General features: G+C 37.8%; 1 protein-coding gene across 2 annotated transcripts in view; it reads left to right on the top strand.

Moving 5' to 3' along the window:
- Window positions 1–20,388, top strand: part of LOC126284676 (uncharacterized) — a 125,719-nt gene that overhangs the window by 101,148 nt on the left and 4,183 nt on the right. The window contains exons 3-7 of one of the 2 annotated variants that reach the window (XM_049983795.1): window positions 2,292–2,380; window positions 16,227–16,322; window positions 17,178–17,240; window positions 17,416–17,502; window positions 19,233–19,309. In XM_049983795.1, the coding sequence (XP_049839752.1) occupies window positions 2,292–2,380; window positions 16,227–16,322; window positions 17,178–17,240; window positions 17,416–17,502; window positions 19,233–19,309 (412 nt within the window). The remainder of the gene's footprint in view (window positions 1–2,291; window positions 2,381–16,226; window positions 16,323–17,177; window positions 17,241–17,415; window positions 17,503–19,232; window positions 19,310–20,388) is intronic. The other variant, XM_049983796.1, reaches the window with a different exon arrangement.

The following is a 20,388-nucleotide window of genomic DNA, read 5'->3' as shown; positions in this document are numbered from 1 at the left end:
AGGTGACCTGCTTTTGTCGCATTGGGAATTTTTTTTTTAGTTCTTCAGTATGTTAAATGAATGTTGAAATCTCCCTATATTGCTCCTTATGCAAGAACTGCCATAGGCCTACCTTAATCCTTTCCTGTGTTATAACGTCTGAGCTCCAGGTTCATAATATGTCAGAACAACCGAGAGGTATGATTTGGGGGAGAGGGATAACTCACATTGAAATGTACAGAGAAACACAGGCAAGTGTGTCATTGATTTTATTACATCGATGGTTCACAATGGGCCTACTGCTGAACTCTGTGATATTGCAACACAGCATAAGTGCATGGGTCAGTGCCGACGATAATGGCAGAATCTGCAGCATCGGCACCCAGTCGCCCAGTCTTGGGTACTTGGTGCTTTCCTATTCACACTTAGGCCAAGTGGCAGCCTCGTGCATTATGCATACAATAGCCCAGAACATGGCTGACTGCTCTCTCAAGTGTGACTCATGGACTCCATGTAAAGCACTGATGGGAAACAGCTGGCCACTGTCATTGTACTGTGCCTTAGCAGCTCTGAACATCCACACAAGGCAGCTCGGTCAGTGACCGCAGACAGCTCCAGACCTGGGAGGCTGTGAGTCTATAACTCGGCTCCACCCATGCAGACGACAACTTGCAGTTTGCTGGATGAAGTCACACAGAGAGCAGAGGCCATCAGTCCTCTCACTCCTTCACCATAGCTACGATGCATCTGTGGTGCAGAGGTTAGAGGTAGCTTCAGTGGGAAAGTTGGCCACTGATATCTATCACCAGAAGGTCGTCGTGGTTGGCTGCAATTTAAACAATCATCATTCTCTCCGGGTCTAGATGCGGACAGAATGGTGACACGACTGTCTCATTTGAGCCTCCAGGCTCTCTTATTTATATGTCTTTTCCCTATGCCTCTGATGTAGTTCCTCTGGAGGGGACAAGTGGATTGCTCCTTAGTAATTACAGCATCAGCTTTCCTCAATTCGCTTCAGACCTTACACACGGATCATTAGGTGCTGCTGTGATTGGAATGAATGGGTTGTTTACAGCACATCAGTGTCCTGTGCTGCCCTGATTACTTCACACTTGTATATAGTGCACACTGGACTGTGCCTTCCCGCCTGTGAGCGGTTTTGTAAACCTGCCTCGCAGAATCACTTGTGAAATATCAACATTGCCCACGCCTGCAATCTGATGTGCAAATTGGCCCCTTAGTTACTACCTTCCAGCCATAGCTGCATGAAATTTACAAGAATTCCTCAAATCCACACGTGTACTTTTTCATGTTGCAGCATCTAATTGGAATGGCTTTTGCGTGCTGGGTTGGTGCTTCCTTAGGTAAAGATTATTGAGCCTAAAATCTTATATGGTATATTGTGTATTGCATATCCGACTTAGTCAACATCAACTATCTTTAACCAATCCATATAAATCTGCCATGACTGTACAAGGCGCAAAGAATTTCTGAAAAACATGCTGATTTTGATGTTAAATTTGGGATCATTTCTGTACTAGATAACATTATCAGACATTAGTGTTTTTCATCTCAGCAGTTGAACAGAGCTAGGGATTCAAATATTTTGTATTCTGGTCTCACGCAAGGCCTTTAATGATCATGGTATGAGGCACAAATAAAAAAGTGATACAGACTGTGAATTCTGTTATTCTTCTGTTTCCGCTAAACAGTTACATGTTTCAATGCCTGACTGGTAAAACTGATCAATCTGTTGATTAAGAGATGGCCAGTCTGTAACTCACTTCGACATGTATCTATTTGCAAGTTTTTCCTTACTAATTTTGAATGATATTTTTTCTGTTTTCACAAACACAGCATTATGTTTATATCATGTCTCCATTAAACATCAAAATGCTACTATATTACAGTCTGTCCAGTTGGATCATTGAATTACAAGTGGGCAGAATTTTTGGGTGAGCTATCCTGCATTTTCCAGTCATGAATCTCAATGCATTCTTTTTGTCTGAAAAGAAATTTCATTTATATAAACTCTCCATGTTCTCAGAGAATCAGTTTTCATTGTCAGAAACTTGATCACTGTAATATTGGGGTAGTGCAGAACTGTTCTTTCAGTTTAGTTAATCATGACAGTTAACACCAATCAAGGTCTCTCATAAGATTTCATGAAATTGTAGGCATTTGTGGATAGTTGCACTTGACACAATGAATCTGGTTACCACTCTAAATCTGCCCCAAGCAGTTAAGCTAAAACTTTCTCTCTCACATTGGAATGACTCGGGCTAAATTTTCTGGTGTGTTATCTGTTTCAGTCCGCCTACCTGCACCAGCATATCTTCTGTGTGCGGCTTACCTCCTGTCTTTCATTCTAGCTGCTGTACTGCTCCATGGCCTGACAGCAGTAAGTCTGCTACAGTACATTGCTTGCATTTTTTGTACTGTTATGATACAAAAATTGTGTAATTCCTCCAGCCACTGACACTTCCTTTTAATCCCAACTATTAATCTCTGTAATTGTTTGTGATTGTCTCACAGGGATTCTAAATGATTTTTTTAAATAATTCAAGTGGTTTTTGTAACTGCATGATTAATATTACACATTAAGAACTTCCCTAAAGCAACAACCAGTCACTCTAAATGTTTTTGTTACAGATGTCATGCTAAGCACTTTGGTGGTAGTTTATTGTTAATATGGTATACAAATTAAGTTTCTCAAATTTTACTGTCTTTTGTTCATATATATTGTGTCTCATTACACATCCCTGGTGATTCTTATTCTTGGTGGAGTCTGCAGAACTTGAGGGATGAATGAGTCTGTTACTCATAAGTAAATTCTTTTATGTGTACTCCCATTTCTGAACACTCAGTTTCAATGTGCATTTGTCTCATTTCAGGAAGAAAACTGAAAAAACATTATGCCTCTATATTTTGTAACATGTTTATCATTGCTGTATTTAGTAAGGTGATCTGCCTGGATGATTACAGAGTTATATTTTGTAGGACAAGTATGCTGAATGAGAAGCAACTAATGACCATAAGAACCGATTGAACAATTGCATTTAAGCATTCTAAAAATTTAATATTTCTAATTTTTCTATAGTGTTAATGCATGCTTTAAGATCCCTAACCATACTAACAAGGAGACCTTTTGGTATAGTAAGAAATGTAGCAGAACATGTTGTGCATAAATATATAATTAAGTTATATATTTTTATATTAAGGCATAAGCATCTTTCAACTGACTTTGGAGAAGCATACAAGTCAGGAATGCAATCAATGGCTTCTATCTCTAATAAATGGAAAAAATGACTGTCATCTACATAGCCTTTGTATATAGTTTTCCACCTTATATTTATACATGTACATTTGACATACCTGCTTCAGTTGTTTTTGTTTGATGGCCAGTAAGTAGATGTGCCTTTTCTGTCATAAGTATTGTTAATATAAAGCCCAGTTTACTGAGGAAAATTACAATTTGTCCCTGTTTCAACATATTCTCACTTGTAATTTAATCAACAAAACTTCTATTTTTACGGCTATACCAAAGGAAAGAATTCCTCTTGTCAGTTCAATAAATGCAGGTTCCCAGACTAAAAAATTGTATGTTGATTGTGTAGGAAGTGCTTTTCAAGCCCACTTTGAAAGTTCATTAATGATTATAGATTTGTTATGTTCATTTTAGGTAGCTGAATTATATTAATTACATTTGATAAATTTTCATTTGAATGTGACATTTGCAGTCAATATTACAAAAGGTGCAGTAGCTGCAAGAATGTAATTAGAGTATATTTCAATCACTTTTATTTTCTCAAAATTTATCTTATTCTGGGTCATAGCTAAATTGGTTGCACTTACCATTTACAAACCCTATTCTGAAACAATCGACATCTTTCCATCACACACTAAGATTAAAAAAGAAAACAATAAAATAATGATGAAGTTAATTGAATCTTCTGCCACTTCTTGATAGGGCAACATTATAATAAATGAAAAGCGCTAGTTTGCTTTTGTTCTACAGTATTAGGTACTTTAATTGTGTTAACTGGTTTTCAGCTTACAAGGTCAACTACACACACACACACACACACACACACACACACACACACACACACACACACACACACACATTTACTGACTAGTCAGTAAATGTCTGAAGATGGCCTTGTAACCTGAAAACTGATTAACACAATAAAAGTAATACAGTAGAACAAAATCAAACTAGTGCTTTTCATTTATTAATAAAATAATGTATTAATAATTATATGAAAGTCATTTTCTGGTGTATTAAAAACAAAGATTCCAAGACTTACCAAGCAGGAAAGCGCCGGTAGATAGGCACAATAAATAAAACACACAAACATACACACAGAATTTCTAGCTTTCGCAACCGACGGTTGCTTCTTCAGGAAAGAGGGAAGGAGAGGGAAAGACGAAAGGATGTGGGTTTTAAGGGAGAGGGTAAGGAGTCATTCCAATCCCGGGAGCGGAAAGACTTCCCTTAGGGGGAAAAAAGGACAGGTGTACATCGCACACACACACATATCCATCCGCACATACACAGACACAAGCAGACATTTCAGAGACTACGCGTGTAGGACAGTAAATCTTTGACAAGGGCAGTTTGGTTGAACTTGGGAGTCGGGCTGAAGGTGAGGCCTTTGGATAGGACAGATGTTTCGGATTGGGAGAGAGGTTTGGAGGAAAGGTTAACTACTGAATTGGGGTGTTGTGGTTCCAGATTGTGTTGACTCACCTTCAGCCCCACTCCCAAGTTCAACCAAACTGCCCTTGTCTAAGATTTACTGTCCTACACTCGTAGTCTCTGAAATGTCTGCTTGTGTCTGTGTATGTGCGGATGGATATGTGTGTGTGTGCGCGATGTACACCTGTCCTTTTTTCCCCCTGAGGGAAGTCTTTCCGCTCCCGGGATTGGAATGACTCCTTACCCTCTCCCTTAAAACCCACATCCTTTCGTCTTTCCCTCTCCTTCCCTCTTTCCTGAAGAAGCAACCGTCGGTTGTGAAAGCTAGAAATTCTGTGTGTATGTTTGTGTGTTTTATTTATTGTGCCTCTCTACCGGCGCTTTCCCGCTCGGTAAGTCTTGGAATCTTTGTTTTTAATATATTTTTCCCATGTGGAAGTTTCTTTCTATTTTATTTACATCATCATTAATTTGAACCCAACAATTACGTTTGTTATTGTCTCTGTTGCATTTCGAAATCTTCTCTATCATCTTACTTTCTCTTTTTGTTTGTACAAGTAGTTTCACTTTGTATTCATCTTCCCTTTTTCCGTAATCTACCATACATTTTATCCTGCCTAATTATACTCAATAATACGTAATTTACTTCCAAACCATAACCTAAAAATTTTTAACGCTTTCAACATAACCGCTGCTATAAAATCCACTGTTCCAAGTTTACAAACATTTCGTGTAAACTCGTGAATACTATTTCACAGCTTCAGTTCCTTTCACCCATTAAACAACCATCTCAGCTATTTCCAACAACTTTCGTTTTATTTCCATTCCCGTTTTTCCCACATAACCGATCATTTTTAGCAGCTTCCCACAGGTTTAAACGTTATTATTTCTTCATCAAACAATTGTTAGCCCCATTTTCATAACCTGCCAGTACATAACCAGTCCTTTGAATACATTTACACGCATTTTTTTCGAAAAAAATTTTTCGAAACTTTTTTCGAATTTTTTTTGAGACTTTTTTCGTAAACTTTTTTCGAAATTTTCCTGAATTTCCCCACCCTTTAACGTGTTTTGGAGACAAAACAACTACCTAACCTTTGCACCCATTGTTGTTCACCAACCTAAGTTCAGCACAGGATCGACATAGCTCATCTCAAACCAACGCTTTTTCGACTTTTTTCACACCTTTATCTCTCCCTATATATATTTCTATTTATTTTCACTTTAACCTCATATTACCCTTTCCACCTTCTAATACCATGTCAACCTCACAACATCCCTACAACGACCCCATTAAATTTTATTTACATTCCCTCCGCAAACATGTCTTCACCCTAGCCAGATTACGCTCCCATATTTTATTTACTCAGGCTTGTCTGACATTTGGCATTACCCCCAAAGGCCTCACACTTAAAGTTCCCATCTCTGGCTGCAATCCTTCTTTCCATCAGTTCTTATACCAGTTCCAAACTGCACAATCCATAGCCCTCACCCGCCTAATCCTTCACCTATACATCGACTCGGCCAATGAACACACCCGTCAACTTCTATCCCAAATCAAAGTCCTCAATCTTTCCTCTCCCACATCCACACCGGCTGTTCATAGCATCCTCCTACAGGCCAACCGCAAACTAGAACAGCATGCCACCCTCCACCTCAAAAAACTATCCAATCTCCTGGTTTCCCACCTCCGGAAAGGCAACTCACTCACCCTCCACAACCTTTCCAACAAACCTCAACCTTCTCTCATTGCACACCGACCCAGTCTCTCCCATCTACTCAATCTCCCACTTCCAGCTCCACTCCCCCCAACACCTCAAAATTCTAGTCAACACAATCTGGAACCACAACACCCCAATTCAGTAGTTAACCTTTCCTCCAAACCTCTCTCCCAATCCGAAACCTCTGTCCTATCCAAAGGCCTCACCTTCAGCCCGACTCCCAAGTTCAACCAAACTGCCCTTGTCAAAGATTTACTGTCCTACACTCATAGTCTCTGAAATGTCTGCTTGTGTCTGTGTATGTGCGGATGGACATGTGTGTGTGTGCGATGTACACCTGTCCTTTTTTCCCCCTAAGGGAAGTCTTTCCGCTCCCGGGATTGGAATGACTCCTTACCCTCTCCCTTAAAACCCACATCCTTTCGTCTTTCCCTCTCCTTCCCTCTTTCCTGAAGAAGCAACCGTCGGTTGCGAAAGCTAGAAATTCTGTGTGTATGTTTGTGTGTTTTATTTATTGTGCCTATCTACCGGCGCTTTCCCGCTTGGTAAGTCTTGGAATCTTTGTTTTTAATATATTTTTCCCATGTGGAAGTTTCTTTCTATTTTATTTACATCATTTTCTGGTATGTTAGTTATTACTTTGAGACACACAAACTTTGGTAGGTGGGCTTTTACTGGAGTGCTTCAGTTTATTTTATTACCCATGCGATGGTGAATTGATGTCACAATACTCATACAATAGCATCTCCTGGGTGACTGGTATGGTGGTGATGACAGTTTAGTTTAACTGTGTGCCACACTTACCAGAAATGGCTCTCACTGAAAGTCTTTCCTAAATGCTCATTATCAGTTTTGAGTGACCTCCACAACAAGGTTAAGTGCCTTACATCAGGCCTAGCAGCAGTTTGTCCCACAGTGGGAGTACAGCTCTTCCCTAATATTCTGCAAGATTTGTGCTGGGCATATTCTGACATCTGACTGACCAGCTCAGATTATTCATGTTACCAGTTTACTTATTTATTATTAACTTTCATTCTTGTCCCATAATGCCCTCTTTTCCCACAGGAAATGAAATGCACCCTCTTCAAGAATGTCCTTCCGTAAAAGCATTGCTGCATAATTTTGAGTTTGCCAATACCTACAAAACTGTGTGACATGTTTGATGATAGGTAGTGTCAGGTCCCCTCTAATGATACCTTCATTGTGCAGACATCACTCATGCTGCAAGCCAACAACACATAACCCATACAGGGTGCCATGCTCCAGATGTACAATAATTCTGCTAATCAACTGAAGCATTATTGTCTAGAGGAAATTCTTTAGCTTGCATGCAGATAACATGTGTGCCCTTTGAGAGAAACATCACAAGTTTAATGAAACTTAATGGTGAAAGTATAGGATGCAACATACCATAAATAAAACAATGGAAAATTCAGGATGGAATAATGACAGTATCATGAAAAGGCTAGAATTTTATTCATGATGCAGTGGAGATGTTGAGTTGCAGAGAGGAACAACAAAAATACTGCTAAACAAGTAAGCTTTTGGCCTGAATGCCTTCTGAAGTAGACAAAACACACAGGCGTTCATACAAACACAACACACACGTGACCACTGTCTCTGCCTGCCAAGGCCAGTCTGGCCTCAGTGCCACAGATGTTTTTTTTATGTGTGTGTGTGTGTGTGTGTGTGTTGTCTACTTCAGAAGAACAAGAATGCCTCAAGAATGTGTTTGGCCAAAAGCTTACTTGTTTAGCGGTCTTTTTTTTGTTGTGCCAGCCTGTGACTCAACATCTTCACTACATAGTGAGTAGCACTCTATCCCTTCCATAATAAACACATAAATAAAGCTTGAAGTTGTGGCTACATACAAAGAATTTATATCTTGACTCAGAACATGCTCTAGGTGTACACAGTTAGCGTGGCAGTTTTGCGTAATATAAGTAATGTCAGTATTGAATGTTGATACCAAGAACAACAAAAAATTAAAAAATCACATTTTTATGTTTTTAATAATAGCTATAGTAACCTGCTTGGAAACACAGTTGTTGTTCTTCTTGTGAAGCTCAACATTAATAGAGAAGTATTCTGATTGGCAACACATGTCCCAAGAATTGTCTTACAAGTTTCATTACTTCGTAGTTGACCTAATAATATAACAGTACCAACAACAACAGCAATAATAATAATAACAATAATAATAATAATCTTCATTTGTCCATAATTACTTTACAGTACTGGACATTATCATTTTCTGAATATTTACAACAGTGATGTCATGCCACAAATATAACAAATCTGTGCAACAAGTAGCACATTAGATACTGTTATATAACTATTAACCACTACTAACAAACTGCAATATTTTAAAATAGTGCAACGTAATGGAGTTCATCAATCTTTGAGTGAGTATAAACATCTTTTAATTAAGAACTGTTTCAACATGCCTTTATTTGCCAACTTTCTAGCATGTTGGCTGGGATCTGTAGCTCTTTTATTACTCTGTATCCTATGATGATCATTTATTGTAATTATGAATTTATTCATTCATAAAGCATGTTTCTTCAATCTCTTTTACAAACATAATTGTCTTAAGGACATACAAAGAGTACACAATTGACAACTTATACTTGAAGAAGTAGTCCATACAGGACTGGCATTTCCTTACGTTAACTGCTCTCTTCTGAAGCCTGAATATTCTACCCAAGTAAACTGTGGGTGCACCAGCCAAAGTTTCAATACCATATTGTAAATGCAGGTGTAGTAATACACGGTATATTTGTTTAAGGACAAGTGGAGTTATTATATCTGTGTGATGTTTTAATAAGTAAATGTTACAGCTAATATTTTTACAGATGTAGCTGATATGTTCTGTCATGTAAGATGTTCATCAATCATCCTGTATAAAAATTTATGTTTATCACAGGTAACAGCTGTAGACAGTGATTCAGTGTTAAAGTCCATTTCAGATTGTTTATAATTTTTAACAAGGCCTTAATCACAAAATACTTTCAGAGCTAAATCACCAGAAATAGTTGGAATTAAAAAACCTCACAGTGACCAAGAAATGACAGAAATAAGCCATATGCAGATTTTAGACTTAAGCCTGGAAAGAAATTTAAATCCATATATAAATTAAGGAAATGTGCAAGCTATCAAAGACAGTGGCTTTTCCTTCTGGCTGTACAGTTGAAAGGGAAGGAAAAGGGATGAAGGAAAATGACTGGCCAAGCTTAGGTAATGGGGAGAGTTCCAGAAAAGTCGCCCAGAATCCTGGACCGAGGAGATGTCTCAGATGGGATGAGAAGTAAGGACTGATTGTTGAGGACAGCACCTGAGATTTATAAACTCTCAAGCTTAATAGTGGAAGATGTGAATAGTAAGTAAGACAGGGATTACTAACAAAATATTGTGCAAGAGTTGATAAGGGCAGAAAGATAAGTGCACCATACATGGGGGCAGGGAAAAATAGACATGTCCAACAGTAAAAGATACAGAAGTGAGTGAAGAAAAAAATAGTTACTGAAAAGAAATTCTGAGACTGAATAAAGTAATGTGAATTAAGACCAGCTGGATGGTGAGAACTGAGGACATGTTGTATGACAGTTCCCACCTGCAAAATTTTAGGAAGCTGATGTCAAGGGGAAGAACCCAGGTGGCACATGTGGTGAAACAGGCACTGATGCCATGACTGTCATGTTGTAGAGCATCCTCTGCAAAAGGATAATGTATGTTGCCAGTACACACCCTCAGTGTATGCCCATTCATCCTAACTGATAACTATTCTAGGCAAAATGTCAAACAGAATTAATGCCATTTCAGGGCATGATTTTAGGAAGTCATAGCCTTGTCAAAGTAGCGGATTAATACATTCAAGGCCAGGAGAGTACTAAGTGTGAAGATGTGTGCTCCTAAGTTGTTTCTGGAAGGAGCAGCAGTACCAGGATTGGATATGATGGCCAAGGAAATCAGCTTTTGAACTAGACCGGTGGAGTAGTTATGTCCATCAAAGGCAGAGGTGAGAATGCTGGTTTATTGCTGTAAAGAGTCTGCATAAGAACAAATAAGTTTGCAGTGAATGCCAAAGATGTATGGAACAGAACATTTGACACTGAAAGGATGGCAACAGTCAAAATGTAATACACTACCATCTGACTTCAGCCTTCACTGTGCATAATTACCCCACCAGCCTAGTTCAAAAGCAGATTTCCTGGGCCATCACATCCAATCCTGGTACTGCTAATCCCTCCAAAAAATGAGCAACTTCATCAGCACTCTGATTTATGACTTCCTACTCTGAAATATCCTGGTCAGGTCAAATGCTCCTTCTCTCCTGTAGCCTAATAGCTCCTACCCCTATGAATGGACCCATTATAGGAATTACCCTTTGCACCCTCCTGCCACCATCTGTACCAGCCCTGTAAATGGCAAAACATACGCTATCAAAGTGTGAGCCACCTGTGAAATGACACATGTCATGTACTAGCTGTTATGTAAACACTATTTGGCCTTCTACACTGATTTGACTGCCACCATGTTATCAGTTAGGATGAATGGTCATAGACAGGGGGTGTATACTGGCAACACACAATACCCTGTTGCAGAGCATGCTTTACAATGTGACAGTCATGTCATCAGTGCCTGTTTCATCACATGTGCCACCTGGATTCTTCACACTGACACCAGTTTCTCAGAACTTCCAAGTGGGAACTATTGTTACATATCCTTGTTTCTCACCACCCATTTGAACTTAGTTTCCATTAATTTCTTCAGTCCTAGCATTTCTTCTTTTTATTTCCATTAATTTCTCCAGTCCTAGCATTTATTCTTTTTATTTCCATTAATTTCTTCAGTCCTAGCATTTCTTCTTTTTATTTCTTAACTCCATTTTAGTTGTCTATATCTGTTATTTTCTGACCTGTCTATTTTCCCCAATCTTCCATCTCTCTGACATTCAAGGCACTTGGCTTTCTGCTCTTATTAACCCTTGCACGATGATTTGTTAGTAATCTCTGTCCTACTTATTATCCTGTCTTCCACTTCTAAGCTCTCAAGTTTTCAAATTTTGTCTGGTGCTGTTTCCAACAATCAGTCCTATCTTCTCATCTTCCAGTATATCTCCCCTGACCTAGAGTTCTGGATGATTTTTCTGTAACTCTCCCCATTTCCTAAACCTCACTATTTGTTCTCCTTCATCCCTGTTCCTTCACCTTCAACCTTTCTGCCAGAGGAAGAAGCCACTGGCTCCAAAAGCTTGCACATTTCCTTAACTGTTATACATTTTTCTTCTGTTGCCACTTGGTGAGTAGATTTTTTATCTACCCAATTATATTATATTTCCAAAAATTTAAGTTGAAAGGCACATTTAGTCTTCACAGTAAAAAACTTGAATTGTCGAGTTTTTTCATTGTGTGTTTTACCTGTTTCCACTCATAAAAGAACAAAAAGAGTTACTTTTAATTAGTTCTTCTGTGGAAATTGAATCAACAACATAAGACTTGTAATGCTTCAGAAGAAAGCTGACAGAAATGTGTGTAGCCCAGCTGAGAAATTCAGGTCACTCAATATTTAAAAATGTAAAAATACCAACCATTCTTTTTCCATTCATTTATGCAATTTTGATTTTCCGCTACAATAATGACCACACACTTAGAAAATATCATTTCAGGCCACATTATAGCACTTATCACACATGACATTTCATACTTCAACACAGGGGTTAAAAATTTCTGCCTAGACACTGCTGTTCACAGGATTAAAGATTTATGAGGAACTAAAAGGCAGGAATATATTAAAGATAGAGCTGATCTCACTGAAAAGATGGTTGTACAACATTTTAGTAGAGAAGTGCTATTCCTACATACAAGAATTTATGGAACACATTTGAATATGATATTATTATTGTTGTAGTGCAATAAACCTATCAAAAATGTAGAAGGTTTCAGTTTAAAAAAGTCAGTATGTTTTACTGTATTAGTTACTTGTTCTTGAACCAGTAATGCCTATAAACTGGTATCAGACTTTTTATTCTTATATAGTTTCTTGTCTACTTTTTAGTTTTTGTATGAAAAGGATACTTATGATTCTTTTTCAACTTCACGTTTCCTGTATAACAAATGAGAGAGTTTAAACATTGTATGTTTTTGAGACAAATAAATTACATTTACGTTGTCCTTATTCAAATAAGTTTATTCTTGTTTACATATTCTGTGATTAGATCAAAGTTCTCTTTATTGTTTTGTAATGCTAGCTATTCAGCACTGTCCCAGCTAGTAAATGATGTATCTTCAATGTTATTCACCAGCTTTGAGTTACGTGGCCTTGTTATATCATTAATACACAGGGTGAGTCATGAGGAAAGGTACATGCTTTGAGGGGTGATACTAGCGGTGATTCTGAACAAAAAGAACTCTTAATAAACATGTGCCCTTTTGTTAACCGTTTCTGGGTAAACCAATGAAAACAATTAGAAACAGGAACATGTAGTGTCATCCTTACTAACCATGTCAGTATGCAGTTCACTTGCATATGATGCAGTTGTTTACCTCAAGTCTCAGTCCGACAGTGCTTGTTGTAGTGCACAGCACTACAGTGTTATTATGTAAACAATGAATACAGCTTTGTGTAGTGAAAATGCCACAGATCTTCACACATGCAGAGTATGCTAACATGGTGTTTGTCTATGGTTTGTCCAATGGGAATTCCAGAGCTGCTGTTCGAGAATACCAACAACGATTTCCGAATCACAGAGTGCCAGATATCAGGGTGTTTCATAGACTGTGCGAGTGTGGTAAGCTCCTAGTGTAATTGTTGTCTCTGAGCATCGCATACAACAAACTCTGAATGAAGTTGAGAACATTCTTCAAGTAGTGGAACGCAACCCTATTAATAGCTCTAGAAGAATTGCTGCCCAACTTGGTATTCCACAAATACGAGTGATACGCACAAAAATTATGAAAAGTCTGTCACTATCTCCTTAAATGAAATGTCGTTGAAGCCAAACTTCTTCACAGTTACAAGAGACAGTACACAAGCACAGTCTGTATCCCTTTCATCAGCAGAGTGTACATGTGCATGAAGGAGATAGTGCCGCCCGGCAAGAATTCTGTCAGTGGATCATTGTCAATGAGCGATCCATGTATTCTGTTCACTGACGAGTCAATTACCCACAACGGAATCAACAACACATGCAACTCTCATTTATGGGTAAATGAAAATGTGCACACTACTGTGGAAACAAATTTTCAATGACATTTCTCAGTCAATGTGTGGTGCAGTATTATTGATGACTAACTCATCAATCCAGTTGTTTTAGATAACTGTCTTACTGGGACACAGTATCTTGAGTTTCTTCAAAGTGTGTTACCAAAATATGTGGAGGATATCCCTTTGGCAACATGAGCTCGTATGTACTTTCAGCATAACGGAGCTCCTACACATTCTACAGCCAGTGACCCAATATCTCAACACAATGTATCCTGGTTGTTGGATCGGTCACCATTGAGTCATTGCTTAGCCACCAAGGTCACCTGATCTTACCCTATTGGATTACTGTGTGTGGGGTTGGCTGAAGAGCGACATCTACAAGCGCAGAGTGGACATGAGAGAGGAACTTCTCACTCATATTTTACACACTTGTGCCCAGGTAAAGGAATGCAAAACTGAGCTCCAATCAGTGACACAACACATGTCTACAAGAGCAGCAACATGCATTGAAGTTGATGGTAGACTGTTTGAACATCTTCTGTGCAGAAACGTACACAATTAAACAAACAATAACATAACAGTACCTTAATTTCCCATCACCTGCACCTTTCCCATTCCTAGCTGTTTTCATTGGTTTTACCCCGGGGATGGCTACAAAAAGGGCTTATGTTTACTAGAAGTTTTTTGTTCAGAATCACCACTAGTATCACCTGTCAAAGCATGTACCTTTCCTCCTGACTCACCCTCTATAAACAAGAAACAAAAGTGGTCCAAAGATACTTCCCTGCAGGAATCCAGTTTTGAGAATCTTGTATGTTGATTTTATTGTTATGATCTTACCTTATTTTTGTTATTAAAAATCCAGGATGGAATAATGTCAATGTTATGAAAAGGATAGATTGTTACTCACCATATAGTCGAGATGTTGAGTCTCAGGCCAGGCACAAAGAAAGACTGCTAAATATGTGAGGGCTTCTTCGTAAGTACACACACACATACAAAGATTCCAAGACTTACCAAGCGGGAAAGTGCCGGCAGACAGGCACAATGAACAAAACACACAAACACACACACAGAATTACTAGCTTTCACAACCGATGGTTGCTTCTTCAGAAAAGAGGGAAGGAGAGGGAAAGACGAAAGGATGTGGGTTTTAAGGGAGAGGGTAAGGAGTCATTCCAATCCCGTTAGCGGAAAGACTTATCTTAGGGGGAAAAAAGGACAGGTGTACACTCGCACACACACACATATCCATCCGCACATACACAGACACAAGTACAACTCACACACATGACCACAGCTTCAGGCTACCAAGGCCAGACTTCGTTCTTGCAATATATTTTCAGCTGTTGAAAGTCGGCCCTACTAATCCACAAGATGGTTGTTAAGCAAGGTATTCATAATTCCAAAATAATAATAATAATAATAATATCTGAGAGTAAATATTCTTGTAATTTCGACTTTAACATGATTATTAATTTTAAATCTTGACTTCTACATTATAATGTGTGGACTGAATTAACAAAATATGTATTTAATGATGAAATGAAAAGTAACATTTCCTATAAATTACTTGTTTCATTGTACTTAAACTCTCATCTTCAATAGTGCAAAAGGAATTAAGTAGGTTAAATAAATCTGGTACTAATCCTTTCATTTGCACCCACCCAGTTAGCCGTGCGGTCTAACACACTGCTTTCCAGGCGGGAAGGCATGGATGTCCCTGGTACGAATCAGCCCGGTGGATTAGTGTCAAGGTCCGGTGTGCCAGCCAGTCTGTGGATGGTTTTTAAGACGGTTTTCCATCTGCCTCGGTGAATGTGGGCTGGTTCCCCTTATTCCGCCTCAGTTACACTATGTCAGCATTTGCTGCTCAAAGACGTGTACACCATAATTACTCTACCACGCAAACATTGGGGTTACACTCGCCTGGTGTGAGATGATAGATAGAAAAATACACAAATTAAAATGACCACTGCATAGGGATAAAGTGACACTTTGAACTTCAAAGTGAATCATACTTGTAAAATCATGGCAGTTACTACTGCAGTCTCTTGTAACTGTGAAGAAGTTTGGCTTCAACGACATTTCATTTAAGGAGATAGTGACTGACTTTTCATAATTTTTGTATATTTGATGAAAATTTTTATTATTTATTTTTTATGAAACAATGGTAACTGTTTTAGCCATGTTGACTATCTTCAGATACTAAGAGTAGAATTTAGTGAACAAATGTTCATGCATCATCATGTGTTTGATGACACATGAACATTTGTTCACTAAATGCTGCTCTTAGCATCTGAAGATGGTCTGTGTGGCTGAAACTGGTTATGTTTGTTTCATAAGAAATTAAAACTCCAGGTAGAAATATCAACAATGTAGGAGGAGACAGATTGCTGCTTATCATAAAGAAGACATGTCAAGTTGCGGACAGGCACAATTGTCTTTTAATTGCGCATGCCTGCAACTTTATGTCTCTTTTTTCATGGTATGTAGCAATCTTTCTTTTCCTAAATTGTTCATAAAAATGTAATTCTGTCATCAAATAAAAAATTAGAAACAATTATAAGAAGCATGGTTTTGTCTTCTAAACTAATATACTTCTTTGTATGTTACAGAAACGTTCCCCATTATTGCTAGTATGGCTTTTTACTGCAGTAATTTTGGCGCTTCCTGAGGCTGGACTTGTTTTGTTTCTCAGTCTCTATTTCTGGGTAGGTTCTACAATTCAAACAATAGATTTTGTAATTTATGAAGTTTTCTTATCTACTTAGCTTTCTGAAATTTGCAGTTTATGTGATATAATTATGTATTATTTATAGTGATTTGTAGTGTTTAATAAATATTTGAAATCTGCCTCATAAAAGGCCTATCATGGCAGTGAAGGTCAGAAAACTGTTAAGGAACAAGAAAATATTTGCTATTATGAATTCTATTTATTGTCTCAATATTCTAAATAACTCATTTTAAATGGAACTTGTAACAGACCTATTTGAAAAGCCTTGGAAAATATTTAATTATACTTATTACAGAAGGAAGACAACACAGTTAAGAATTTGTTTTCCTCATTTAAAAATTTATGAAAAATGTCTGCTTGCTATCACTAGTTCACATTTGCCAACTGACAGATAAATATGTTTTTTGGATTTATTTTCTGAACTTTTTATGTATTTAGATTCTGGGTTTAGGATGGCATCTATTTCTGTTTAGCTTATTTTATGTCTTGCTATTGTGGTTTGTAACTATCTATTGCTTTCTCTTGACAAAGGAACTGCTTCAATGTTAGAATATTAGATTTCTGATATTGACATCTTTGTTTGCTTGAATGTTCATGCTCTGGAACAATTAGTACTAATTTTCAGGTTTGATTTCTGCATTTTCAATTATACATTGATTATATTTAAGATGTTTTATTTTTCTTAAGAGTAAAGCTAATTCACAAAATATAGAAATAATTGAAAGCTGTGTTAGCTTGAGATTTGTGACTACTAAATTATTTTTCAATTAACATTGCACTATGCAGCTGTTAAGCAACAGACAATGATTATGATGTGTTGACTCTTCCTCAGCAGCTGACGTCATTGAATGGAATGACAGAACTGGTCTTCTGGATCTGTCGCCTAATTTGCAATGTAAGTTTAATTTGTTCAGTTACTGAAAAGCTTCTTAAAGTATTTATAATTGGAAGCAAAATATCGTATTTTAAACATTGAAAGATCGCAGAATAAAACTGTAAAGTATGTTCTTGAACTATAGTACTTAACAAAATGATGAACAATTATGATCGCATTTTCTCTTTCATTTCAGGTGGGTGAAGTTGGCTGTGTTAGAGCCCTCTATCGATGCTGGCGTGAAGAGAAGCACCTTCTCCGAACACTTCACCAGTTACATACTGTTAGTAAAGCTAATCTTACACTACTATGAGATTTTACATGGGGTGCTGTGAACCATAAATGCCTAAAGCGCACTGTCTTTGAGGCTCACATTCAAGTGAATACCAGGGAAATCAGTGATACAGGTTTTTTCTGAACGTTCATATATACATTGCGGGCCTACAGCATGGGTGAACCTGACTAACCATAAGATCAAAAGATGTCTGAAGCATGAATAAATGCTAAAACCTCACAGTAGATGATGATGTTCCTTAGATCCTTGTGATTCTTAGCACCTCATCTGCATTGAAAAGGTGTCTGAACATTGAAATAACTAAGGTAGCTATCATACAAATTCTTAGACATTGTTAGCACTGCAGGAATCCACAATGTTTGATTCAAAACAAATCTCCAGAATGGTGAGTGGACTTGCTTTCAGTTTTCATCTAAAGAACATGAGTCAAGGTGAAGTGGAGCTATAACTTCATATGAAATCAAAAAGTTGTGTTTTCAATTTTTTTAATGTACACAAACAAAAATGATGACAGCCAATCCGCCAACCTCTCACCAATAGCTGACTCATGCATGCTGCAAGTCACACAAAGCAGTATACAAAATTTTACTCCTGCTAGTTTTCCAGTTTAAATACACACTCTCCCTGTGATTGTTTGCAGGTCTGAAGTATCTTTGTGTGTGTGTGTGTTGGGGGAGGGGGAGGGTGTGTTGGGGGGAGGGGGGTTAATGTTTTATATAAGTGGCTACCTACATGTTCTAGTCACTAGCATTGCTGGTTATAGATGAAGAGGTCTGAGATTTGATTTCTGTTGGCTGCATAGGATTTTCCTGTGGTGCAAAGATCTGGAATAGGGATCACTAGATGCACTTGGTGTCATGCCTTTAACCCGTCAGCTACAGGTAATGCGTGTGTGCGTGTTCAACTCTTTTCGTTTGATTTTGCAGGGTATGCAGTTGTCATATCAGATTTAATTTCTGGGCTATTTGTACATTAGAAGTCACTATTTTTCACTTCAATCTTTTTTCTGGAACATCGTAAGTCATATTTTACATGTTCTTAACTCTCACCCACACACTTACACAGCTACCTTCTTGTGCCTGCAACTTTGTAACTATTTTTGCAAACTGTATGTGGAATCTTGCTTCAGGATATCCCACACTCACAATCAGGAAAACTATCAATAAATTTCTCCTTTGTTTATAACACTGAAAAGAATTTTTGCATTCCCCAATTATGTACATTAAACGTCAATTAAAAATCATGTATAAATTCAATTTTTGGTTTTCTTGTTACATTATTTTAATACAGTCCCTGTAACTACTCTAATTATTGAATAAAATAGGTCTGTGATTTTATACAGGAAAATCAACCATTGTTGGAGAGTTAATTGTGGAGTCTGATAGAGTGGACAAGCTCCTAACTTTTATACCAGTGAGTGATTTGACGAGTTCTTGGTTTTCAACCCTGTTTTGTCTGTTTTGATGCATTTTACTTATGCAATTGTTTGAGAGTTTTTTCACAGCTAGAACTGTGCACTAAGAGTGTTTTCACAGCTAGAACTGTGCAGTAATGGAAACAAAATAAGTGGATATTTTAATCTATGTATAAAGCAGTAATGCAGTGGAATATTACAATTCAGAGTTGGTTTCACTTCATTTTTTTGGATGAGACCTATATTCAATGTAAACTGACTATTTGTAGAAGTTTATAATAAATAGTCTTTCATGTCTTTACAGGTTTCGAGTCAAGGGATACAAAATGCTGCATTTATGGGTTCAGGTTCACTTGGCTCATCTCCAAGGGCACCACACAGGTGATGGAAAAATTTGTTACATATTACTGTAGTTCCTTAGGTGGTACACAATGGGCTGATTGTAATAACTGAGCCCATACAAATCTATCCTGAGAACCAGTGTGGCCATTCTATACCAGCTGTCACTACAGCACAAGTGCAAGATATCTTCCAAGTTTTATAGAGTGGGGGAAAAAAAAATAAAAAAAAAAGAAGAGAGAGAGAGAGAGAGAGAGAGAGAGAGAGAGAGAGAGAGAGAGAGAGAGAGAGAGAGAATCGAAACCAATCATTCAGGCAGGTCTGACAATCAGTCAGAATAATGTTGATAGATACTAGTGTTTGCTTTCAACATTCACATGACACCTTTTCCAAAAAAAATTGGTCCATTGAATAAATATTCAATTAAAGGTCTCAGTGACTGTAACCAATGACAATATTAACTTAAAGCTTACAATGATTATTTCAGAATTACTAAGCTAACAATAAACAAAAATAAGGTAAGGCAACCACTCACATGTACCTGATTGATGGTGACACATTTAATATTGAACTAACATTCAAGCAACCACTCATTTTCTGGTGTAGGTACAACACCTCACATTGCAGCTGCAGGTGCATGCTTTTGGCTGTTAATGCAGTTGTGTGCCTGAGTGTATGTACTTACACTAAAAAAAGAGCAGGAGTTCAAAAGTAGCTAACAAACTGTACTACAACGGAAACAAACAGTCTTTCCTTCTCACCCTGTGTGGTAAGTCTCCCCTGGCCCGCAGTTCTGGGTGACTTTCCCGAAATCTACCGCTTTTCCTTTATGTCTCCAGTCTTTTTCCTTCTGCCCTCTTCCTTCCCCTTTTGCCTGAAGAAGAAGCCACTGGCTCCTAAAGCCTGCCCAATTACAGCCTTCTTTTATGTGTGTCTTCTGCCATCGTTTGGTGAGTAGATTTTTTTATCTATCCAATTAAATTATTTTAACACACTATACTGTTGTTTATGTCTAAACACTAGACATCAATCAGCTGTAGGTGAGACCCCATCTTTCCTCATTTTTATTCATTATTTAAGAATGAAAGAACCTCAATGTTGTGTATAGAATGCACTGTTTG

Source organism: Schistocerca gregaria, chromosome 8 (genome assembly GCF_023897955.1).
Source record: "Schistocerca gregaria isolate iqSchGreg1 chromosome 8, iqSchGreg1.2, whole genome shotgun sequence".
In the NCBI taxonomy this organism is placed as follows: Eukaryota; Metazoa; Arthropoda; class Insecta; order Orthoptera; family Acrididae; genus Schistocerca; species Schistocerca gregaria.
This window is presented reverse-complemented; position numbering and strand designations above follow the sequence as displayed.